Source organism: Cinclus cinclus, chromosome 9 (assembly GCF_963662255.1).
Source record: "Cinclus cinclus chromosome 9, bCinCin1.1, whole genome shotgun sequence".
Classification (NCBI taxonomy): domain Eukaryota; kingdom Metazoa; phylum Chordata; class Aves; order Passeriformes; family Cinclidae; genus Cinclus; species Cinclus cinclus.
The window spans coordinates 24,632,872-24,658,722 of record NC_085054.1 but is presented as its reverse complement, the minus strand read 5'-3'; the positions used below and the strand labels follow the sequence as shown (position 1 = coordinate 24,658,722).

The following is a 25,851-nucleotide window of genomic DNA, read 5'->3' as shown; positions in this document are numbered from 1 at the left end:
AGCTCCCTCAGCTGCTCCTCACGGTTTGTGTTCCAAACACCTCACCATCCTTGTTCCCTCCTCTGGACACGCTCAAGTGTCTCAACGTCCTTCCTAAACCAGAACTGGACACGGCAGTCAGGTGTGGCCTCACCAGTGCCAAGTCCAGGGGAAGAACGACCTCCCTGCTCCTGCTGGCCACACCATTCCTGATCCATGCACGCTGACACACGTGTGTGAGATGGTGACACCCCGTGAGTGAGAAATGCTCAAGAAAACACTTCCAGCAGTACCTTGGGAACTGGCAGTCGTGTGTTGTTCCGGGCACCAGCAGCAATATACAATTTAAAGTAGAATTTGTCATTAATTGTTCACTTCCGGTGGGACAAACATGCCCCAAAAGTCAACTTGAATCCCATCCTGCTTGCTGCAAGGAAAAAATTAAATGTCCAGCCTCTTTAGCTGTCTGAACATCTGCTTGTGAGGAAGTGTATCACTTATTGTAGCCCCTGCCAGAGTCCAGCAGTACATTTGTCTGTCTCCTTGGAATTAAAACAGCCAGCAATTGAATGAGAATTTGATTTCTCCAGTATAATTTTTTCTTTCTACCAGTTTTTAATTTTGTTTCTAACTTAAAGTCTTTTCTGTTATCCTTCACTGGGTTTAGTTTGCACATAAACAATGTTCACTTACTGAATCACGTTTGGTTCTCTGGAACCTGCTGCTATTTTTGTAATTGATTCCAAGTCCTTGGCTGAGTTTCTAGGAAGGCTCTGCCTCATGAGCCTGAGGTTTCTGCTTGGCAATTTTTTGAGGATTTTATCTGTCAAGTGTGGTTGTGTTCACAAAGAGAAGCAATTTCTGAGGTACTACTTCCATGAAGAGGCATGAAATTGGGTGTTGGGAAAAGCTATTCTAGGTGTCTTTTGTGATTTCAAAATTATTTAATTATGTTTTTCCACATAACTACAAACCGAGCAAAGTAAATAGAGATGCCAACTTTTTTTCTTTTTTTTTCCTTATTCTTCAACCCCCTCCCCCTCAAGTATCAGTAAAAGAAAATTAATAATCTTTTGGCCTCTCTGCTATGTTTTAAAAGTTCTACACCCTTCCCAGCTTTGTTCTATCTACAGCACTAGATGAGGCGACAGAACAAAGATAATCTAAACTTGTTATTTATCTCTGAAAAATTGTTGTTCCAGAAGAGGACCGAGGCATCTTGGTGTGCCACATGAAGGGAACATGCCATTGCCATGCTGGGGTGTATTCACTTGAGGTACATTTGAGATTCTCAGCTGATCTTTGTGGGCCGTTGGACTGGGCCATTCCCAGAAATCCATGTGTGAAAACTCGTCCTTGGTTTTGAGGGAGCTGATCCTCATGAGGGAGTGAGATGGCTCAGTCCTCTGTACAAGAATGCTTTGAGAGAGACACTGAACACTGATGATGCTGTACTGTGAGCTGGCTTCCCATAAGTAAAGCTGGGAAACCTGTGGAAAGCCACAGATAGTCACACTTTTTCCACGTAGAAGCCCTTGTCGTCCAGTGACCAGATGAGCTGGGTGGAACTGTGTGCCTGGGTAGGGGACAGCCCAGGAGAGGGGACCTGCCTCATCAGGGACGGGCCTCTCAACATTACTTAGATTTCCAGAGCTTCCCCAAAAGGCTTCCTAACATCCTTTTACTGCCACAAAATGTTCCTGAGCATTTTTCCCACCACAGCCTGCTCTGCTCCTGCCAGCAAATTGCTGCTCTGGTGTCCAAACATTCCTCAGGCACTGAACTACAATTTACTTACAAGGCTGAGAAATTGTGAGCTAATGCTGGAAATGCATTTTATATAACCAAGTCCAGACTACTAAAAAGCCCAGGTGATCTGCTCCTGCTCACTTTTGGACCTCTCTGTAGTTTATTCATTCTGCCATTCAAAGATGTTATCACTCCCTACTTTAATTTTTGGCCTTTTAACATGGGCAGCATTGTCGGGCTTCATATGTCATAAGACACACTTATTATCTTTAATACCTTAATTGATGTTTACCTCAATGAACATGCCTGCAATACCATGAAAATTGATATATTGGATGGTATTGAAAATGCCTAAAACTATAAATGGGTTTATATAAACTTAAATGAATGTGTATTCTTCTCATAGCTGTTCTTTTACATTTATATCTTGTATCCAGGTTAAAAAAACAGATAAATTACTCTCTTCAGTCAAGAAATCATTTACCCAGTTTGTTATTTCCCATGTGAACTTTTCTTTATCTTATGCTTGTGTATGGCAGCCAAGGTATAACTAAAACAGCAAAAGGTCAGGATAATGAGCCATTTCCATGGGTGAAGCCAATATTTCTCTACATGCCTCCTACCTGCTGATCTCATCTTTTAAAGTGTTGTGTGATGTTATGGTTGAAGAACACCACATAAAACAAATTGTTTTGAAGCTGAGCCAAATACTGTAGGTCAAGATTCAGGCAGGCAGAAATTTCAATAGTACATCCTTGAAAAATAAATTTATCCATGAACTGAGTACAGAGATGCTGTTCAGTAATGTTTTTGAGATGGTTATGCACATGTCTGAAAGGAAGTGCTGAATGTTCTGGAAGATTTTATTTTCTTATTTAACCTTTGTTTTTTTGTTGTTTTTTTCCCTGCAACATTCCTTCTTCTCTCTGACTTTGATATGTTGGAAATGACAGTGGTAAAAAAAAAAATAAATAAATAAAAATCTGTCTTTCCCAAGTAATATCTTATTACTTAGAAGCAGCCTGAACTTAGCAAGACGTGCTCATTTTCACTGAACAATAATCACAGTGAGACACTTCTGGTTGTGTGCAGACTGTCAAGCAGATTAAACAAGATATGTAATTTTCCTGTAATCATAAAACAGACAAACACGTTGTAATGTCTATTTAAAATAACAAATTAAGTTGTTCAGAGACTGATTACCAACACAGAGACAGTGATTTGGGGAAAGATACAATAGAGGCTTGAGATACATCAGGTGAATTTGTGAACTACAATCCATGTGCCACCATATTCTTTTCCAAGTAAAAACTGCCCACATCACTTGTTGCTGTTGGCCAAGGTTTTCCTGATGATGGAGCTGAGCTCTGACATGGTGTATTTTTTAAAATAAATTATAACTAACATGACAAAAATCTGGTGTTTACCCTTTACATGACAGCATTGTCCTCACAGCAGTTGTTTAAGAGGGGGCAACCAGAACCTCCCAGTTGTTTCTTGAGCCTCAGGGATGTTCACAGCCCATCAACTTTTCCAGCTGATGCATCAAGTGTTCTCAGGTTCAGTCAATACTGCTGGGAAAAAGGCTCAGTTGCCTGATGATTGCAGTAATGGAAAAGTGTGGAAATACAGCAGTCTGTTAATTAATTTTATCCAGTAACTATTTTAAGGAAAATTTAGGACCAGTGTGGTAACCAGGACACAGCACCATCCTCAAGCATCATCCTCTCCCTCTGTCTTAAAAATATTATTTTAACTCTCCAGCCTTAGGAAGAGATTCTGTCCTCATGAGTTTGAGCCCATGGAATTACCTATCAACAGTCCTAATTTAGACATCTCAGCTGTGTGAAGGAAAAGTTATATCCAGGACTTAGAATTGGCTTTAGCTTGCTGTCATAGCTCAGGATGCAGAGTTTTAATTTGTCATTTTGGGGTCTGATTACTGTGTCTGTGAATTGTACAGAAATCCTGCGCTGCCTGATTGACCTTGGGGCAGGGAAGCTGGGGCTGGCTACGGACTTGAACTGTAAATGGCTGAGTCTTTAACATCACCCAGTTTATTTTTTCTAAATGGATGGTTTATTCTAAGAGCTAATAAAAAAACAACATTTTAAAATTTGACTCCTTGTGCATCTCTGCTGAATTTTACAGAGGTCATCCACAGCAGAGCTGTAAGGTCGTGATTTCTGATTTCCATGTCTCTTTTTCTGTGGTGCATCTACCATAACAGTTATGGGCTGAGGTTTCTGATGAAGTTCATTACAGTTCTCTCTTTCTTTTATGGTGAGATATTAAAAACTAATAACATGACCAGCAAATGTAAGATAAAAAACACGCTGCATTATTTCAGTCCAACAGTTCTATTCTATCAATCAAGCCACCCTTTTCTGCCAGAGAAGCAATCCCTGGAGCTTTATATTGTGTCTTTAGCATCAACAATAGCAAACAAACAAAAAACTCAGGGTAGATTACAACAAAGTCTAATATGTGAAAGGGTTGTTCTTCAAAAACTCAAAACATAAACCAGAAAAGAAAAATAAAGCTTACGGCATATGTGTGATAAGAATAGTCTTGACATCAGTGTATGAATATTGAATAAAAAAAAAAAACTGAATAAAACAGAGATAAGATCAAGTAAATTTATGAAACACAAAGGTGCTGTAAAGAATACAGATATTTAAGAGAAAAAGAATGCACTGAGTTCAATTAGAAAAATAGTCCAGTAAGAAGCTCCTGTAAGTTTTCCTTTGGGTATATTTTACACACAAGTCAAAGGAAAAGGATTAATCTTAGTTTCACAAATGAAAACTTGTATTTTAACATCAGGTAATATGTTGCTTCAGGAGCATGGTGAAGGAACCTCCTGGGTCACGTAAATGATTTCTGGTATTTCTGGCCCTTTCCATATGCTGTTTTTTCTTGGTCTATCATGATCCATGTCAAAAGTAAGCACTTATTTTCTGTCCCTGCTGTTCCCACTCAAAGAGGAGTTTCAGAACCTGATTATGGTAATAGCTAAGAACCTGCTCATTTTCAGCCAGAATTTATTAATGGGCAATTTGTACTCATTTGTACTTCTGCCAATAGCCCTTTAGTTTAAATTGTCTCTTTCCCCGCTGTTGATCCTCTGATATATTCATAGACAGCAGTCATAATTTCTCTTCATTTTCATCCCCTGGCACCAATCAAGACTAAAATCTGCAGTCTCCCCTCAGATTGCAGCTCTCCATTCCCCTGCTAATCCCTCAGGCTGTGATTCTGCTTAAAGCTGAGTTTATTCTCCACATATCCATCGGGGTGTGCACAGCTGCCAGCAGCTGCCTCCTGGAAGGAAAGCACTCAGGAGCATCCTGGGGCTTGACATCAACACTTTGTCTCTGAGAAACGCTTCTCCCAATGCTCTCAGTGATGCATTTCCCTTTTTCCCAGCCCACATAGCACTGGTAGCTCCTGGTCACTCTCTGATGAACTATGTGACAAGGATCCTTTGTTGTTTCAAATTGGGAAGTCCTTAACTGACAACAGAAGCTGTGTTTTTTTTTCCCCCTGGTGTATTGCCTGGTACTTTCAACATGTAAGCTTCAGCCAGTTTCTTTTATTTGCACTAACTCTGTATTTTTGATGTTCATTGACATTACGTAATCGGTAAATTTTAATTCACAGGGTACTGAAAGGTTGTCAGTACTGTCCAGTATATATTGTCATTGCAAAAAGAGCAGGACAGGATTTATATATTTGAGAAGTACATAGGAACCATAACTGGGAACCCACTGCAGCCAAAACACTTTATTGTCATCCAGGGGGTTCTGAAATAATGGCAGCTAAATACATTTTGCTCTGTGTGCCTCAAGACTGCTTTCATATGGTCACACAGAATCACAGAAAGATTTGGGTTAGAAGAAACCTTTAAGATCATCTCATTCCACCCTGCCAAGGCCTGGGACACCTTCCACCTGATGAGGTTGCTCAGGGCCCCATCCAACCTGGCCTTGGTTGTTTTTCCTGTCAGGAAAGACAAAGCTAACAGGTATATTGGTAAATCTGTTCTGCTTTTATTGACAATCCCCAATAGTCCCCAGACATAAATTCAGTGTTAAGAAGCTGAAAGTTGAACTGCTTTTCCCCTTCATAAAAACAGCCAAAACATCTGAGCGTGAGAACCTGGTGTGAACCTTTTGTGAACCTCATGTCGGCTCAGGAGGAACTGACAAAAAGGATAGTCAGATCAATTGCTTAAACCTTTCATTAAAAAGCCATTCAGGAGAACTTGGTTCCTTATATCATTCATCTTGAAAGGACTATGATAAGCAGTGTGTTTCACTGAACACAGAGGGAATAAATGAACACAGGATTTTATTACGGTGAATTCCTGTGGGAGCAGTTTGTCCAGAAAGCTTACAGCTCCTCTGAGTCATTGTCAAAGGTGTATCACTTTAGGGGAGATGAGATCAGCAGCATCTTTTCCTGACTGACTACTCTCCTGTGGGACCAGATGCCTGGGAGCTAGAGCAGCATGAAAGTCAGGAAGCATAAGATTGGCACGGGTGCCTTTGAGAAAGCAGGGTGGTTTTTGTGGAAGACCTGGATCACAACTTCAGGGAGTTCATGGAGATGCAGGGAAGTAAAAAATGCTGTCCTTCATGTCTCCTGTGGAAGAAAGAAAGCACTGAAGGAACTGACCTAAATCAGAATTGGATGAATTGTCACTACTCCCCGGGCTTGGGGAAAGTAGATCATCCTAAAGACATTCACAGCTGCTTCTGCTAGCCAGTATTTCTGCAAATCTCACGGCTTGCTCTGGGTCTGCCAGAGAGCTGTAAAGCTCTCTCCTGTTGTTTCCTTCAGTGCAGCTCCTTCCTTTAAATCTTGCAGCAGAAATACCAGGCTTTGACAAATTCAGAGGTTTCTGTAGCTGTGATGAAAGTGGAAAGCTCAGTGATGCTCATTCTTCACTGCCTGTGTACTTTGTAAACCAGTTTTTGCTGAGAAAGGGAGATCAAAGTGGGTGCAGAATTTGAGAAAAGACAAGAAATGACAGCCCCTGGCTTTTATCTCTTTAAATGTCCTATCTGGAGCATTAAAAATATCAGTGTTCTGCTTCATGATTTTTCTTTGCCTCCTCACTTCCCAAGAAACCTGTTACAAATCTAAGCAAGTCTTAAATGTATACACTGTCTTCCATAGCTTGTCCTTCAATATTTCAAACATTGCCAGAGGAAGTCAAACTCTGTTTTCTTCCAGAGGTTTTCAGGACCTGTATTACAGCTGTTGCGAACTAGCTAGTAAAGTAGAAAATCCATCTGTTATTTTGCTGTTTAGTGTTTTATTTATTAAAAGCATTTGGCAGAGGCCTTAACAGCATGCCCTAAGTCCTGGTCAGTCCTGAAGGGCTCAGGCAGTTGGACTAAATGATCATTGTAGGTCCCTTTCAAATGAAATATACTTTCCTAATCTATTCTATTTTATCCTATTCTATCTGGTTATATTCTATCTATTTTACCCTCAATTGTTATTGTATTTGTTGTTTTTTTCACTTTTGGGTTGCCCCGGCAGGGTTAGCGGATCAGCAACAGAGCAAAAATTTCTGAGGCCAGAAAGTGTCTATCACAATAAGAAAACAAAATAGATTTGAAATTATCTGAATAATAATTCAGGGGAGGAGGGGAAAATGTCAGTCTGTAGTCAGAAACATGTAATCAGATGCCAACTAACAGTGGCCCTTTAATGGTTTTGTATGGAAAATGCCACCATTTGGCTGTTAAGAGCCACTCACGTGATACTGCAATAACTTAAAATTGATGAAATGCCACAGTTTTTTGTAAAAAAAATCTGAGCAGATAGACTGTTTTTAAATTTCCCCCAAGTGGACCTCACTTGCCAATTTATTGTCACAATTCTCCAGCTTTCCTGGCTGTCAGCAGGTCTGTTCTGGTTCAGGCTGCTGCCTGTCTGCATCCATTAAGGAAAGAGTGCAAATAAACCAAGTCCTGTTTGTGACTCAAAGAGTTCTCATGCAGTAGGTGCTCCTGGCTCTGTAGCATCAGACAAATATGAGGTGTATGTGTTGATTTTGTTCAGACAGACATATTAAATCAATGGGTACCTCGTGGTCATGCAGAACAATTTTGGGGTACCTTTAGGGAAGTTCTCCAGTTTACCCTCTGTGTGGGACTTGTTTTTCAAAAGGGGTAGCAGATTTAAGGAAACCAACAAAGCCAGCTGCAGCCAAAAAAATATATTATCTTCCTGCGCAGGGGGGCCCAAAAGGCAGAGACATATACCAGAAACCACTGGGAAAATGGGCAGAGTTAGACAGTGTGTGGTTTATCAGCCTCTGGGCAGTTTGTACATTGTGTGACACCGAGTTCTAGGGACTGCCCTGAGATTGCTGTGTGAAACCACTTCCCTTTTAGAATAGTTGCATTAGAATAAGTGGTAACTTTGTGTGCCAGCCACATCCACTTTTCTCCCAAAATTTCAGCTTTATTTTGACAGTGGCAGCTGCTCCAAAATGGAAGCTCCAGGGCTCAGATGCTGGTAGAGACCCTTCTTCATATTCATGTTCATTCTACTCCCAAGCAGAACTCGATGAATAATGATCAGACAGATTAAAACTATTCACATATTCGGATACAGATTTCTCTTTTTCCTTAGGTCATACCCAGTTACTGAAAGCCAGGCCTGTAGCAGAATTTTCTCTGTCCATTTGCAGGTTATTTTCTGATTTATCTGCATAGTTTTGAAAAATATCCTCAGAGCACCTCCTCAAGCTGGGTTTCTCAATCTTTTTTTTTTTTTTTTTTTTTTCCTGGAGGGAAAAAAAGTGTGGTTCATTAAAATAGTGTGGTTTTTTGATCCTCAAAATTATTGAAACACAGCACACAGCTTGAGGCCAGGAAGGGTTGGAACGGTTTTTGTTTGGCTTTGTGCTATTTCATGCTGGAAAACATTGCAGTCTGTATTTCTACAAGATTTCTTTAGTTTGTTTACATCATGCCTGATGGTGTGTATTTAAGCAGGTTCTATGAAGGATGTCTGCATTAATGACATACAAAATCTCCATGGGTTTATCCAGCATTGCATGCTGAATTATTGAGGCAGAATGTATCCCCATTGTTTGATGTGAAGGTTTTGTGTGCATCATTAAATCAAAGCAAACTTTAAAAAGTTAGAAAATCAATTGGTATGAGGAATAATACAGACATAGATGTTGAAACATTTTTCGTAATCTCAGTTTTTAATAACTGTTAACACTTCAGGATTGTTTTTGTTTTGGTTTGTTTTTTCCCAATAATTGCTACGGGTAACATACACAAAATGGATGTTTAAGCAGAACAACAGTGCCCCTCAATAATAAACTTGTGAGCAACTCTTGATAGAAATAACTCTTTACAGGGTGTGTGTGTGATATATTTCCAGCTAATGTAAACAGTGGTGGTGTTTCCTTCCTGAGACACACCCTTAAATATATTCAGTGTTTCTAAAGTTTGTGCTTTAGGAGTAACGCAGATATTTAGTAACCTGCTGCTCTGTTCCCATTCACAGAGCTGCTCCCCAGGTGCCAGCAGATGAATTGCCAGTACAAATGTGCCATCACCAGGAACAGCACCCGGTGTTACTGCAGGGATGGATATGGACCAAGCAGTGATGGGAGGAGCTGCACAGGTAAACAAGAAATTTGGTGTAACACCAACATCCAGCTGTCCTGATGGCTCCCTGTTGGCTCTCAGGGGCATGGAGCTGGTGGACAGCCAGGACAGCACCCTCTCTTCCTCACCCTTCTTCAAAGGAAGCTCAGGGACAAGGGACAAGCCTGGCCTTTTGGGGCAGGGAATGGGAAAGAGATCCCCCCAAATGAGAGCCAGGTCCCCCCTTCTGATCTCCAATGCTCCTGTGCCCCAGCAGCAGCTCTCCTGAAGTTACTGAAGAATCCACTGGACTGGAGGAGTTCTGGAGCTACAGCTCAGTGGTGTGAGCTGCTCTCTCTCCACACCTCCCCACCAGGAGAGCCTCTAAAACTTGTAGTGTTTCATCTCACGCCCATAAAGTCACACCTAGATTAGAATTTGATAAATGAACTCTCCCAAGGTCATGCAACTTGGCTGGGAATGTGATTTTTGAGTAATTAATTGTAGACTGAAACTGTAGAGTTAAATTGTAGACTGTTCTCTTCCATTTTTGAAATATATGGCTTCTTCATTCTCTCTCCAGGTGTTTATTTCTTGCTTTATTTTTTCTCTATTAATAATCATGTTGGAGTTCTATGGCCCTATGGATGTTCTCACTACCAATCACTCCTCTTTCCAACTAAAAGTACTAAGCCGGATTCTTCATAAATATAATTTATTATAACTTCTTTCTCTCTATGGTTGTCTTGGTTCATGATTAAAAACATATCTCAGGAAATAATTTAAACAGTTTTTTTTTTTAAATGACAATTTATTACTTAAACCCTCAACCACTATTAAATAGCATATCTTGATTTTATGGTATTATCCTTGTACACCCTAGTTGAGAAAAATGTTCTTTATATTTATTAGAGAAGTATATAGTTTTTGATGTTGGATGGTGGTTTAATGGAGAAGTGGTGACAGCTCATTTAAGGAACTGTAAGACATTGCCAGCATAAATAGGTTGAGAAGGATAATCAATTACTTGCTCTCCTGAAAAGCTGCTCCATTCATCAGCCCTGATAACCAGTGATGGCTGGTATTAACAAGGAGCCAAACATCTCCCTAACATGATGTAGGCATTGGAAACTACTTGAACTAATGAAGTTTTTATCTTTCAAAATTAAGAGCTTTTGAACTTGAAAACTCCTACCCTTCTTTCTGGCTATTTGAGTGATTTCAACAGCCAACTACCCTGATAAATTCATTCTTTGAGAAGGGGAAAACATCAAGCTTCCCACCAAAATGATTAATGACTTAAACATCTCTCTTAGAATTCTCAATTTTATTGATTGTTTTGTTTTGTATTGTTCTGTTTTGTTTCCTAATCCCTAAACTAGATCTTGTTAATGTCCCTTTAGATGTGAATGAATGTGACACGTATGGAAGCTGTAGCCAGAAGTGTGAAAATACAGATGGATCCTACACTTGCAGCTGTGTGGAGGGTTATGTGCTTCAGCCCGATAACAAATCCTGCAAGGCCAAAACCAGTAAGTTCTTTTTACCTTCCTGAAAATATGTTGTGGTTCAGTCCTAGAGGATTTGTGTGAAAAGACAGAGATGAACACAGGTGAGATGAACTTTTCTTCACTCTACTACAACGAGTGGCACAACAACCTTAGAAAAAACAAACTGTTCACTTATTAAGGCAATACTCCAAGGGAAATATCAAAAGTTATTATCTGGATATTATTAATTAAAGCAAAATACTCAATTCAGCCAAGATTAGAAGAGTTCCCAGTTTCCCTGTTCATAAATAAATCAAAGATTTTCCTCACACAAACAAAAAAAGCTGTTTACTCTGGGAAGACAATGGAGACAGGGGAAATGATCATGAGGTAATTGTACCCTTAGGATGAAAAAAGACATGAGATTGCTTTGTCCTTTCATTATCCCAAGAGGTGAATTTCCTGATATACATATTCACATGAGGCTTTTTGTTGCTTACTGCATGTTTTCATTACTTATAGTGGATTGGGTATTTGAGGAAATTAGTCAATTGTGCTTAATGAGGCAATATAGTACACAGTGTTTTCTTATTCAGCATAATGAATTAACAATGTTTTTATATTAAAAACCCAAAAAGGTTCCTTAAGGAATTCTTCAACAACCACAATGCTGAAGCATATGAAGCTGAACATGAAGTCATGTTTCTTGTATATATTTTTAAGGCTTCCTTTTTGTAATTCCTTTGCCATCAGAAAATAGAAAGGTCTAGTGATGGTTTTGAGGCTTCCTCACCTAAAGAGCATTACTAAATGTGTCCTTCCTTGATCACCACTAGGAGTTAAAGAGTATTTTTCTGCTTATACTGTTTTTTTCTTGATCCCTACATGGGCTTTTTTTTTTTTTTTTCCAAATCCACAGTGAAGTCTTCTGAGAAAGCCCATGCAAAGTACAAATAATTTATCATTCTTCTTTCTCCACTACATGAAAATGAATAATGCAGTTCCAGATCAGGAAGTCCTCATGGTGCCAGTACTGGGCTTGAGATGACCCTTTTAGTTTCCCTTTTTACACACAGAAAACAGGGTAGCAGCTGAGCATTGTAGTTAGCTGTTGGCATCAAGATGAAACAAATCACATTGATAAGGAACTTAACGTATTTTTTTGCTACTTTATCATGTTTATTTGACAGAAATGTTCTTTTTTTTTTTTTTTGGCATTTTAAGAAAGGAATCACTGCTCACTAATCAAATAAATCCCCTATAGGACAATACAAACCTGGGTCATGGTGCTGCACAGAAATGAGTGTTGCCTATTACTTTGTTTTTTGATTTTTTTTTTAAATAAAGTAGCTTTGGATCAGAAGAACAGAATCTAAGAGAAAAAAAAAAGTCAGGTATCTAAGGAAAAAAAGAGACCCAGCACTTAGAAACCTATCAGGTTTTGTCCTTAAAGGATCTAAAGCAAATAAGGATGGAAAAAAGAGCAACGTCTCTACTTTGTGTTCATTTGGCAAAAGTAGCTGTCAAACAGATGAAGAAAAGGAGCCAAGGACCATTGAGCTGTGTGTGTAAAAGCTACGGGAGATAAGAAGCAGCACTAGAGGCGTGGGCTGGGCTTTCCCTGGAGCGTTCAGTGTTAGAAGCAGCAGATCCGCTGTGAATGCGAATCGCCATCCATGCTGAGATCCCGGACAGGACACGACCCCAGCCCCCGACCTGCCTCATCTGAAGTGACCTGGGAGGTTTCTGAACGCTGAGGAGCAGTGGGGACAGAGCAGGTGACACCTGGTGGTACCTGCAGGAGCCCTCCCAGGGCTGGGGACAGCGTGGTGACCCCACAGGTCCATCAGCTCCCTCGGAGCCTGTCCCCTCTCACCACCTCTGGTGTGGCACAGGAGCAGAGAGCCCCCAGGAGCTGCTCCTTGCTGCCCTTCTGGCAGCCAAACACCTGGGAAGGAGGTGAGACCTCTCCTCATCCAAGTCTGCATTTCCTTCCTCAGCACAATTAGATAACAGTGGAGCTGAAAGCTTTCAGCTGCACATTCCCTTTGGGAAGGATGCTAAAATAGGTATCGAAACAGCTGGGGGCTCACCGTGGGTTTTTTCCAGACTTTTTAAGCATATTTCCTTTTATGAATAAAGAGGCAGTTAATGGTTTCTTCCGAGGTGAAAATGAAACAAAACACAGCTTTGCTGAATGGAATTTAAGAACTTACTTGTTTACTAAGTTTTTATGCCTAAATTGCAAGGTCTGCATGTGATGAGAAGAGTATTTAAGGAAAGAAAATTACAGACTTGGAAATATCTAGCTGAGGAAAAGAAATGCATCTGTTTTACAAAAGTTCCTGGCATGTTCTTTATCTCCAAAGCCAGTCTAGAGAGAAATGCATGGTAAAAAATATTTGTCATGTAGATAAAGCGGGATGAACTGATAATGGCTAAAGAAAAAAAAAATCTAGAAGAAAAGAAAATATGAGCCCTGTTTAACTGATTTGACAACACAATTTTCTTGTAAAGTTTTACCAAACTAAGTTTTAAACTTTAGAAATCAAACAACCCATTTTTGAGATACAACATGGTTAAACAAAAAAAAGTCAAAATTTTTGACTGCTCGGCATTTTTGCAGTTTTTTGTACAACACATATACTGGTGACAGCAAAGTCCTTATGATTTACAATGTGTACCCCAGGAAAAGGGGGTTTAAGATGTTTATAAAGACTGAATTCCAGGCCTTATGCATTTTATATCATTGTCGTGAAAAAAATAGAAAATGCTGGCATTTCTGAGGGGTTTTTTTTTCAGATGAGAAGTCTGTTGGCAGTGCAAAACACCTTCATTTCTGATTTGTTGTGGCATCACTTATTGATCTGTATTTTAGACAAGATCAGGTAGGAGGGAAATGCAAGTCTTTCATCTTTTGCACTGCTCTGTCTTAAACATAATTCAGAGGAGGATGCTTTCATTTTAGTCAAGAAAGATGAATCATAAAACTTCCCTGGATTAAAGAGCTATTCACTTCTTATCTTTCCTATAAAGAGAAAATAAAATTAAAAAAAATTTAAAAAAAAGTAAAAGAGAAAAACTTGTGGAAAAATAACACTCATGAAGTCCACTTGTTTGAAAAGCTGCTGTCATATCACTGGAACTCACCCTAAATCTGTCCACTAAACTTTTAAGCTGTGTAGAATCTGTTCTCAAGGAACAGGCAAGCAATTTTTGTGAGAGTGAACACATGATTTTTTTAGTATTGCCTGGTTTTCATCTGTATTAGGCTATACAGTAACTTGATTTATATATATATTTTGTACAGTTTTATTAGCAATATATTATGTTTTTCAAATTATGAAATCAACCTTTATCTGACAAACACAGAAGGAAACAGGTAATCTACCCTCCTGTGAAAAACTATGATTAACTGCTTTAATCCATTAAATCATTTAATGTATTTATGCTTTAAAAATATTTTTCAAGCCTAATAATCTAGTTTCTGTATTTTTAATGCGTAATGGTGCCTGCTGAGCAGAACCTCTTGGCAGTGCCATGGGTTCTTACAACACCTTTGTCTGCAGCCAGGTTTGATTACAACTGCTGCTCAAGAGGTTTGAAGCTAATTCCTTTTAAGAATTCCCTTATGTCTTAGACCATAATACCAAAATACAACCTTTCTTTGGAGTTTAGTGAGGTATTAAATCCTCGTTACAGTTTTCAATAGGTCAGTTCAAAGGAAAGATCTGGTGTTCTCTCACAGCCCTAAACCACCTGGTGGCTTTGGAACTGCCACCAGCTCCTGTGAGCTGCCTTCTCTTTGAGGCTTTAGATATCGCAGACTGTGGAAATATCCGGCTTAACACAAAGAGCAAAAATCATAATAAAGGTTTTTTCACACTGCTGGTAGCTGGGGAAAGAGTGATTGAATCCTGAAGTAGGCAGTGGTGTTATTTTGTGGGGAGAGAGAAGCTGAGCACAGAGCTGTTGGATGTAAAAAAATAAATCCCCAGACTCAGCAGGATGCAGATGGAAATACTCCTTTTGTACCAGTCTGGAAAGTCTGGGGTGAGTGGGTGATAGGGACAGAAGTTCTTAAATCTGGCTTTCTTCTCAAGGGTAGCAAAAGTTGCTAAGAACAGGGGGAAAGAGAGATTTACAGGCACTGACTGCAAAGGAACCTCTCTGGCAGATTTCAAACAAAAATTGCTTACTGAGAACCCCCCCACTACCTTGTCTTTTGGAAGGAAAAAACAAACAAGACTTGAGAGTTTCACGCATGGCGTACACCACGAGGGATTGTTTTGCAAAAAAATTCAATCCCTGCAGTCCTTGGATATCTTCTGAAATACAAAGAGAATTAATTCTTGGATCTGCCTGATGGGTGGGTGGAAGTGAATGTGAGGATGATGAGGGGAGGCAGCAATTACCAAAAGTAATGCTGCAGAAGTGTGGATTTACAAATGTTCATGTGGGATTTACTGCAGAGGGACGAGATGTGTAAAAGACAGAATATACCTTATGGAATGAGGAAGGAGAAATTAGGAGTAAATTAAATCCACCTTAAAAAGAATACACACTGAAGCTTTATGGAAATAAGATATTTTACACAACAAAATGAATTTTAAAAAGAAAAAAAGAAGAAGAAGAAAAAAGAAAGAGCAGCAAGATGTTTAAATAAATGTCAGATATTAAGAACAGAACACCTACTGCTGTGGCTTGAGAGAGACCCCTTAGCAGTGTACTCACTGTAGTGTCCCTTTGTCTTCAGTCAGACCTGCTGATGAAGTACCATTTGTCAAATCCTTTTATTTATGCCATTTTGTTTTTTCACCATTTAGACATCTGGAATTGCTTAGTGAACATTTGAGAACTCCATTAGGTGGAATGTTGATTGAAAATGCTGCATCTCAATGCAGTGTTCAAACATTGATGCATTCCTTTGAAAACGAGCAGATTACATTGGGGTGAGAGCTCCTGATGTGGCAATACATTTTTTTTTTTTTCCCACATATGCCTGAAACTGGATTTTCTATGCTTTAAGGTTTCGCTGCACTGGATTTTTGTTAGGTTGGTTATAACTTCTTTGAGTGGCACCCACTCCTCAGATTTTGTCTTTTTCTGTACACTCTTAAATGAAAAGCATCTTACAATTTCATGTGTCCTCATGAGTTCTGCAGGTTTTCCTGGCCTTAATTTTTTTTGAAATGCCAGTAATCTGGGTAGAGATAATTTGCATAAGTTGTATTTCATTCTATGATTTCGGCATGAAAAATGTTGCAATAATGATACTTGGAATTAAACAGAGGCTGTGGAGCTGGGGTAATTAATTTTCTTTAATGATGTGAACCATTGGAACTGCAGGATAAAATAGACTAATAATTGGGAATATATGATAGTTATGAAAATAAAAACAAAACCAATTTGTTGCATTATCTTAAAGCAAGCAGGTAAGAACATTAAAAACTACATTAAAAGCGAAAAGATAAATATGGCACCTACAGCCTTTAAACTCTCTTCACTTTGTTTTCAGGGCCTGCTGATAGAGCTCCTCTTCTCCTGATTGCAAGCCCTGAAATGATCGAGGTTTTGTACCTCAACGGCAGCCAAATGTCTGCCTGGAGCCCTGTGAAGGGATCTGCAGTGGTGACCCTGGACTACAGCTACAGAGAGGACACCCTGTGCTGGATTGAGTCACGGGATCTCTCCAGCCAGCTCAAGTGCTCCAAGATCTCCAAAGCTGGGGCGTTAGCAGAGGAGTGGGCAATAAGCATCACCCAGTACCTCCACAGTAAGTATGTGGCACCATTTTAGCACAGTGGTGTCTGTCCTGGCAAACAGGAGCCTGCAGAAGTGCTTTTGGGCTTGCAGTTGAAAACAGTCTCCAGGCATTAAATATCGTAGCTTGCACTGAAGAGATTTTAGGGTTTTTCACTCGTATATTCAGCCTGAGGTGCAGTGTTTGTATCTATGTGAGGTCTTTTTAAGATGTGTGGTTTTATAGACTGACTATAATGTGTGGAAGTTACAAAACCAGCAGTGCAATAGAAGAAGAATTGTAAAAAGCTTCTTTTTCTATAGTGCTACATAAAGCTCAAGAGTCATTCTTTGCTACTGAGACAATACTAACTGTGGAATGGATTCATATTTAGCATACCAGCTATTATAGGTATGTTAGTTCTTAAAGAATACCAAAATGTGTCCTGACTTACTGGAAACAAGCTGCTGCCTCTATTTTTTAATTAAGAAAATGAATTTAAAAATCTATATAGTCATCACACAGAATTGGACTTTGCATTACAGCATTATTCCTCAGTCAGCTTTTCAATTTGTGGCACAGTTACAAGGTGTTCATCCACAGACCCATTGATGCTTAAAGTATTAGTTTTCATATTTTCCAGGTTCTATATTGCATTGGTATATAACACTGAACTTCATATAAACTGTTAGTAAGTTCTCTTCACAGTCTAGTCAGACAAAGCTATCCTTTTCCAGCCTGGGAACCGTTGCAGTTTCAGGCCCAAAAAGTGCAAACAACAACAAATTGAGGAGAGAAATCTGGGAAGATGGGACTTCATGACCTGGAGCTGTAATTGGACAATCAATTCCAATATGGAAGTGGACCAAAACTTACAAAAGTGTAAAAACTGGTGAGCCGGGGTCCATCTTGGGCAGAGCCTTGGCCCAAGGGTGTCCTTTAAAGGCCTTTTAATCAATAAAATACCTACTTTTTACCTAAAATACCTATTTAATTCCTTTAACTCTGTCTAGCCTCTGTTCTAGGTAGCCTCCCAAAGCATCAACACTAATACATGAACAGACAGCAAAATATCATGCAGGGGATAAAAAAGTATTTTCTTCATGTTTCACAGAGATGGCCTAAAATTTGATCTAAGCTTTGGAAAAATCCTTTTAAGATAAAATGTGCATCAAATAATATCTCTGAAAGGATCTCAAACCCTCTGACCACCAGTTCAGGAATATTCAAATCACAGATTTGTTTATAACTCTTAGAGGTGTGAGAGTGATACATTCTTCATTGAGAGTGTGGTTTGGAACTATCAAGATAGCTGTTGTAAGGTGTGTTTCTTGATACAGGGTAAGGGTTTGGGGGTTTTTAAACCTATTTCCTAATTTTATATGTATTAGATTGTAAATTGAATTTAAAAAAAATCTCTCAAAAAATAGGGTTTGGGTTTTGGGGGTCTTTTTATTCACCACTCATTGTGAGTGTTCTACTTTTAGTGAACACTCTTATCCTAGGCATAAATATATTTGTTTGCGGGTTTTTTGGTTTATTTTTTTTTTCTCTCTCCTTGTTTCCTCTATTCAGTTGTGGGTTTTTTTTTGTTTTTTTGTTTTTTTTGTTGTTTTTTTTTTTTTAAGAAGGCTTTTAAGTCTGTTTTAGAGGGCTTTTTATACTTTAGATATTAAAGTACCCTAAAGATCATGGTGGTATTATTGCACCGTGCATTTTCAATTCACCCAGTCATTGATATTTTGTTTTCCTTTTAGCAAGAAAAATCAAATTAACCACAGGCCTGGGCAAAATGTGCTTTGTATTGAACTCTGTGTGTGTGTTCTGTCACTTGTTTGCACCATCAGAGTGGACCTGAGCACTATGGTTTGTGATTCTCCACCCCTTCCCCTGCATTCCTGTCCCTCTGTTCCCTGCATGTCAAGAGAATTTCTGATCTGTGCTGTCCAGATCTGCATCACTGCATCTGTTTGCTAAATCGAGGCCCTGGGATGGCTTTGAAATGAACACAGTGCCTGGCATTAATAAGCTGTTCATTTTTCATAGAGCCAGCACACACCAGCCTGTGGTCTCTAATATTCTGCTCAAACTTCATGGTAATCATTCAGTCTTTTTTTAGATGAGGAATAATAATTGCCTTGGACATGAACTGACTGTAGAGACTTCCTTTGACTTCTTTGAATTTGATTTGGGAAATTGTACTTGGAGACTTAAAAAAAAAAAAAATCCAAAACTTTGCTGGGAGCTCTGACTGACAAAATCCTGCAGATTGAGCTGTGGGAGTATTTTCCCAAGCACACACATCCACAGACACTTCTGTTGTGTTGCTCAGTGCAGCTGAATCAATCCCCATGATCTGGGCATGTCTCCTCAGAGGAAGAAGCAGCATGAAACTTACTTTTGGCCACCTAATTAGGATCTTCTAGACACCCCTGGAGTTGCTCCTGCCAGGACATGGCAGGAATCTCATGTTGCTCTCCCTGGTATATTTGCCTGGTTGCCTTGTGTCTGCTGCAAAACTGAGTTTTAATTTTAAATTTTTCCTTTACTTCATGCCACCTTTTTTTTTTTAACCTATCAGGTCATTTCTGCTGTTTCTCTTCATCATACAGCACTACGCCTGATGAGGCAAATTAATTTATTTTTGTGTTTGTGTGAAATCAGTTATTCCTAAAAGTACTAGAAAAATAAAAAACAAAAACATAAAAATGTTCTCTTAGCAGTGTTTATGGTATTCGTCTTTTTAACCCAATTTTCTAATCATTTTTTTCGGTGGGAAAAATATCTGCATGTGACACAAAAAGTGCTAGAAAAGTCAGTTATTCAAAGTGATTGGGACTGCTTGAAGTGGATTTATTCTAAGTGTTTTCTTCAGTGAAAACAAGTAAGTCTTGTAGTTAGGAACAAAGAATTAGACCATCTTTAAAGATGAAAGTCTACATCTGGGAAAGCAGGGACTATGAAAATGACTTCGTTTTCATGATGGGTCATACAGCACCAGCTCTAGGTACTGAACATAAGCTTTAGATTCACAAAAGAAAGGAAAATGCAGCCCTTTACTTTCTGTCATTCTTCCTCAGAAGAGGACCAGATCCTTTGAAGCTTTGGTAACTTGGGCTATGTCTTCCTCTGCAGAGGGAGGAAGGCTGAGGAGAGGTTCATCCTGCACTTGCTTTTTTTTTTTTGCTCTGGGAGAACGAGGGGGTTTTTGCTCTGGTGTCTCCAGAGATACTTCCTCATGCCTAGTAATGAGGCTGATTTCACTCTTAAAATATTTATTATCTTGGGGCTTGTTTGGTAGTTTTATCCCCTTACATAAGGACAGATTTCTGCAGGCACAGCAGTATCATTACAGGTCATTTTGGTCTCAGCATTGTCATGTTGTTTCATCTTTGTTTTTTTAAGACCCAGAAGTATTTGGAAGAGAAGCTGGAAATTTTCCTCCTGGGAAAGATGTTTGCAGACAGTAGTGGAGCCAAATGTGCTTTCAGATGTGATTCTCCTGTGAGGGAGGCTTGTGCAACCTCTGTCCATAGGAACAGGGGTGCTCCCTTACATCTGACAACGAGCTCACAGCCCACTTCAGTGAGTACAGCCAGACTTTCAGGAACAAGCTTTTATTTACACTGATATCTCTAGGCCCACACTAACAGAAATTCTTTCTAATGGCATGAATGTGGAAAATCTCCCAATTTTCTGCCCTTTCAAACCCATGATGTGCAATCTTACATTAATGTGTTTGTTTGTTTTTGTTATTGCTTTTGGGTTTTTTTTTTGGTTGTTTTTTTGGTTTTTTTTTTTTTTTTTTTTTTTTTTTTTTTTTTTTTGTCTCAGGGAGCTGAGAGGTGTCCAGAGCAGCATCCTCTGGGTGCAAGAATCTTCTTCCTCATTTCAGGAGGCATTTTGTGTCTTCATCATTACAGGTACTAAGAACCTTTCATGCTCTACAAACTGGCACCAGGCAGCAGAGCCTGGGTTTTAGCTGCTATTCTTCTGCACAATAACAAAATCTCTTCTGGGATGATGCTTCTGCTTGGCTGATACTTGATTCAGGTTTTCTTAGCACTCGGTTATCTCAGCACACCACAACCAATACTGCAGTGCCTGTGTTCAGCTTTGCCACCTGTGCTTTGTGCCCACACTGATCACACCTCACCTGGGAAGGGGCACAGGCTTTTGTCTTGGCAGCTGTGTCTGGACAGGACCACTCTGGATCAAAAGAAGCGTCTTGTTTCCTTGGCAGTAATTCAGTTTCTACCTGCCAAGGTTGGGAGCAGTGGGTAGGTATGGAGTCTCTGGAGGGAAAGGGATTTTCCTCTCTGCCTGTGGGAACCAGAACCTTCTACTTGACATGCTGGGCACGAGCCAGGCTGGCATTTTCCACTGCTTGGATGTGGGTGCAGTGAAGAACATCAGACAGCGAGCCCAGGGAATTTCACCATGATCCAGGAGTACCTGCTTGGGTACATTACTCTTTCCTCCCCTGGTTTTGGCTCCTCTAATGGCTCCACCACATTCTGACCTAAACCACTTCTCAGGTGGGATTATCCATAAACTCTGCTGTGTTCAGAGTAGCTGCAGTAATTCCCTTGGCATTGATGAGGATCAGTCACTGAAGGAAACACCAAGCACTGGAGATGGTGTTCCTGTCAGCAATTCCTGTGAATGGCCATGAATATTCATGGAAAATCAGAGCAAAGTTTGGCTTACTCTGCAGGAGCAAAACTGTGAAGATCTGGGGGAATGTGTTTATTCCTACATAGCCTGCCCCGAATTTGCCTCCAGACAAGCACTAAGAGCTGTCACACAGTTGTAGAATGTGGGTTTGCTTTTTTCTCCTGTGATAGACAGCCCATGTGCCTTGAAATGCACAGAAAGGAGAAGGTTTCATGTCAAAGGTAATTTATACTTCACACGATTCTTTAGTAGTGTTCAGAGCACCTGAATCAGTCGTGGGGGCCCGAATGGCAGGTGAGAAGAGTGTCCTAAGGGAGTCTTACAGATTTTTTTTTTCCTGTGTGTGGACTTGTCAAGCTCTAGCTGATTTTGCATTGCTGTCCTTGCATTTCTGAGAAGACTGCTCAAATGCTGGTTTTGGGACAGTGAACTTTCTTACTTTGTCCAGAGGTGAGCTTTCTTGCTTTTTTAGCTTTATTTGTTTTTTTGTTTTTTTTTTTTGGAATAGTGTCAGTTTCTCATTCTTAGGTGCTCTAGACAGAACCATGAGTAAATATACAAAACTAGCATAATTTTCTCACTAAGTGTTTATTCAACTTTAATTTCCCATCTCCTTTCACTGTCCAGCCACTCAGTCTCCCAAGGTCCTGCAGTTCTTCAAAACAGACAATCCTCTTTATTGTTCTGGATATCTCAATTTTATTAGACCTCCTCATTTTGTTATTCATATCATCTTTCAGGTGGCTTGTGAACGTTGTCTCACACAGGTTCCAGAACAGGCTGTTGCTCTGGAACTTGGTGATGCTCCACAGGGAATCAGGTTCAATCCACCTGGGTCAACTTTGGTCCATCTCTGTCCTACATGTCATGCTACATCTTTCCTGAGCCTTCCTCATGTTTTCCTCAGTGCCTGTTGGGATTTTCATGTTTCCCTGTTTACCTTTTGATTTAATTTCTAGGTGCTTTTAGATATTTTAAGCCCAAGTCCAATTTTTTTTTTTAGATTTTCATGCTCCATGATATGTGAAATGCTTTCTTTGCAACTGTCCATACTTTTATTTCTCATTCTGGTGTCCCTGAACTTACAGAACTCTTGATCCAGGATTTGACACAGCCTCAATAAGGTTCTTTCCTAAAAGTATGGACTTTTATTTAGTGCTCAAAATGGTACTATCTGATAATTGTCCTTTTTCAGGGAGTTTATCTGTCCCCTGTAATAGCAAGACATTTGTCTTTGCTGATTATTGGTTCTGCACAGAACTTTTGATGGTTATCAGGGTCAATGGAAGGATAAGGGTAGTTCATTCAACCTTTCTGCTCCAACAAGCACAGTCACTTGGGTACCATCCTTTGTGGTGTGTCCTGCAAATTTATTATCTTTTTAAATGAATAATATTAATGTAATCAGGTCTGTACCTCAGTTCTTGATGGTGTTTGCACAAAGGTTAAGATATAATCTGTACAGCTGAAATCCTAAGAGGGCCTTTTCTTCTGTTAGGGGGCTCTAAATATTAGTTGTGAAGGATCTGTCTGTTTTTGCTGCATCTTTTGGGTACAGACTTTTCCATCTGGCTTGGGAACTGTTCTCCTGGTTTGGGTATTGACACCACAACATTGTGTTCTGTCGCTTTGAGGCACAATGTCCCATGGCAGAGAGTCTAGTTGGTGGCATTTCCCTCAAAAGTTAGGTTATCTGCACTTAATCCTTTTTGACTCCAGAGTTACTTATTAACTGATTGTTAATTGCCACAAATGGATTTTTTTAGCTGTTCAAAGTTGTGATGTTACTATTTTTCAAGCTTTGTTACTCATCCAGCTTCCACATTTGATCTTTCATTGGTCAAAACCCTGTGTCTGTCTTCTGTTCCTAGCAAGGCTGGGATGATATCTGTTCTTCTTTCATTTACTCTTCAGTAGTTGTGTCTCAAACAGTTAAATCTCTGAGTACAGGAAGTGAAAAACCTTATCTTAATGATATTTTGCACTGCAAATTTTTGATTGCTTTTGTTTTGGTTTGCTTTTTTTCCCCTTGTCTAAACTCCTCAGCTCTGCCTGGAACAGTCTCCTGGATGCTGTCTCTGCAAAGACACAAAAATTATCAGTGTTGAATTGTTGTATTTCCTTTCCCCTGTTTTATCAACTTCCTAGCTCACCATTTTTGGATTTCCTTCTTAATTCCAGATTCATTGTTGTCCTAAAGTGGGACATGACTGGATCTTTTTATGTCTTCCCAACCCATCCTGGGTAGAAAAGCTTTTATACCAGGGAGGAAATCCAGGGGCAAGCAAGCAAACTCCCACAGCAGCAGAAGGGTTTTGTAAAGAAAAAAGGACTTTTTTGTCACAGTGGCAGTAACCATGTAAATTTATCTTTATCAGTCAGAATGCTGAGGGACTCTTCATCTCTGTCAAACTGAATTTTTATGCCGCTTGTAAAGCATTTTGTAGCATTTTGATTTTGTTAACAAGGCTTTTAAGATGGAAATAAATAATTGTGGAAGCAATAGAGATGTAATGTAGTGATAACTAAGCTTCTGCTAATGTAGATCACAGTTTTGTAGTTAACATTTTGTAAAAACATTTTTATCTTAATAAATAACAGTAGTGAAATACTGGTTAAGCGAAAAAAAATTTCATAAGTAATTTTCTTTTTCCTAAAACATGGCCTTAATTATTGCAAGTTTTATGGGATTAGACTCACACTTTTCCATAAAACTTTGATATCCATATGCACCATGTTGGCTTCCTTTTGTTCTTTACTTGGTAGTCACTGGAACTATTATTGGAATTATTCCACATTTCCTCAGTATTCAGAGGAGCTTGTCTTCTGCCTTTCTTCCAATGAGGAGAGGTATAGGAGAGAAAGAAGAGACAAACACTTGTAACCTGCCCATTTCAGTAAAGTTGTTTATGAACTCAGAGCTTCAAGTTCACTCTTGGAAACTTTCTTAATGGCAATAAAACATCTGATGAATATTTCAGTATATTTCAATATGCTAATTGCATATGCATAACTTTTTTTTTTTTGCTTTCTAATGGTACTTTTTGTTGTTGTTGTTGTTGTTTTTATAAATTTTGCATCGCTTATGATTTAGCCAGTGGTTGTCTTCTTGAGTGGTAAAATAACTTTACAAATGCAACTCGCATGCTAACCAAGTTTACTTAATTTAGACTATTTGACAGCAAATTTGCCATAGAGATATTTATTTATTAATGCAAATATTTAATTCAGACTTCATTAAAAACCTAAAGTACTCCACTAAAGTCAAGTGATGAACTCAAGAATTCTTAGTTTTGAGCTTTTTTTTTTAAGTTTTTCATAATGCACTTTGGATTGTGTCATTAAATGAGTTCTTCTGCCTCCTAAAGATTTTTCCTGAGGCACAGACCAACACTGCAGGAAACTTCAAGAAGTCTGTGTCTTTTTTGAAAGCACTTTTATCTTTATAGGAGCAAAGGGAACATAAAAACTATAAACTCCAAAATACGGTTTGTTTACATCCAACATCATAACTGGAACCATGTTTAGATATAAAAAACAAAGCACTGGAGCCATTGCAGACCAAAGTCCATGCCAGGTAGAGATTTATCAGTAGCCATGAGGGAACAGGGTATTGCTAGCAATGAGCCTGAGCAGTGTTAGGAATTGTCTGTGCTACACAGAGATCTGAGTCTGTAGGGAAGTGACCCACAGGGAATGGCACAGCTGAAACACACGTTCCACCTGCTGGAAATCTTGGGGAAGCAGCAGGAAATTAAAATAAAAAAAATAATAGTAATAATAAAAATCTGTCTGTATGTTTTATGCAATGAAAAGAGTCATAGACTAAAATCACAAATATTGTGACCCCTGATCAAACTTATGGCCTTTGGAAATTGTTGTGTTTTGAAACTCGGGTTTTGATCTGATGCTTTGTTCTACTGCAGGGAAAAGGGTAAATAGAGAGCATGCTTTTCAGAAAGGAATAATAATGAATAATTGCATTAATGGAAGTAAATCTGAATAGAAGTTGGATATGTGATGAAATTAAAACCAGTTGCTGAAGCACCTTAAGCTCTTTCCTAATCTGCTTTCTGTGCTCACAGCAGCCTGGGTGTTGCTATACTGGACTGGAGCCTGTGGCACAGACACACCAAAAAGTTTGTGTGTGTCAGATTAAATAAAGGACTTGTTCTTTCCTTGTCACTTTATCAGGAGCCCTTACAAAAAGATAAATTGCATATTTTGCAAAGTTGTGATTATTATTTAGATTGTGATAGACATGACGAATTAAAACCACCATCTGATTGTGAGGATTTAATATAGGATTGCTTTCTTCAGTTTTTAACTCCTTTGACTGGCAGAAGCAATGACTGGCTCAACAAGTAATATCTCCAGATCATGGAAATACTGTTTTTGTTCTCAATACACGGAATTATGGATTTCTACTTAGAATTAAACAAATTTGATTTAGAGCTTTCTTGTGACTTCAGCTTTGGAATAGAAATTGAAATGCTGAAAACATTATGGATCATGTCAGCATCATGGAATAAATAAAATAACAGTAAAGTTTTTCCTTTTCACTATTTTTCAGTTGAATTCAATA

The 25,851-nt window shown here is 39.1% G+C and overlaps 1 protein-coding gene across 1 annotated transcript in view; it reads left to right on the top strand.

Annotated features, from left to right (window-relative positions):
• The first annotated feature begins 9,281 nt into the window (after positions 1–9,281).
• LRP1B (LDL receptor related protein 1B) overlaps positions 9,282–25,851 on the top strand; it is a 290,652-nt gene continuing 274,082 nt past the window's right edge. Inside the window, exons 1-3 of the mRNA XM_062498644.1 lie at positions 9,282–9,393; positions 10,760–10,888; positions 16,365–16,622. Coding sequence (XP_062354628.1) covers positions 9,297–9,393; positions 10,760–10,888; positions 16,365–16,622 — 484 coding nt within the window. The 5' untranslated portion in view covers positions 9,282–9,296. The remainder of the gene's footprint in view (positions 9,394–10,759; positions 10,889–16,364; positions 16,623–25,851) is intronic.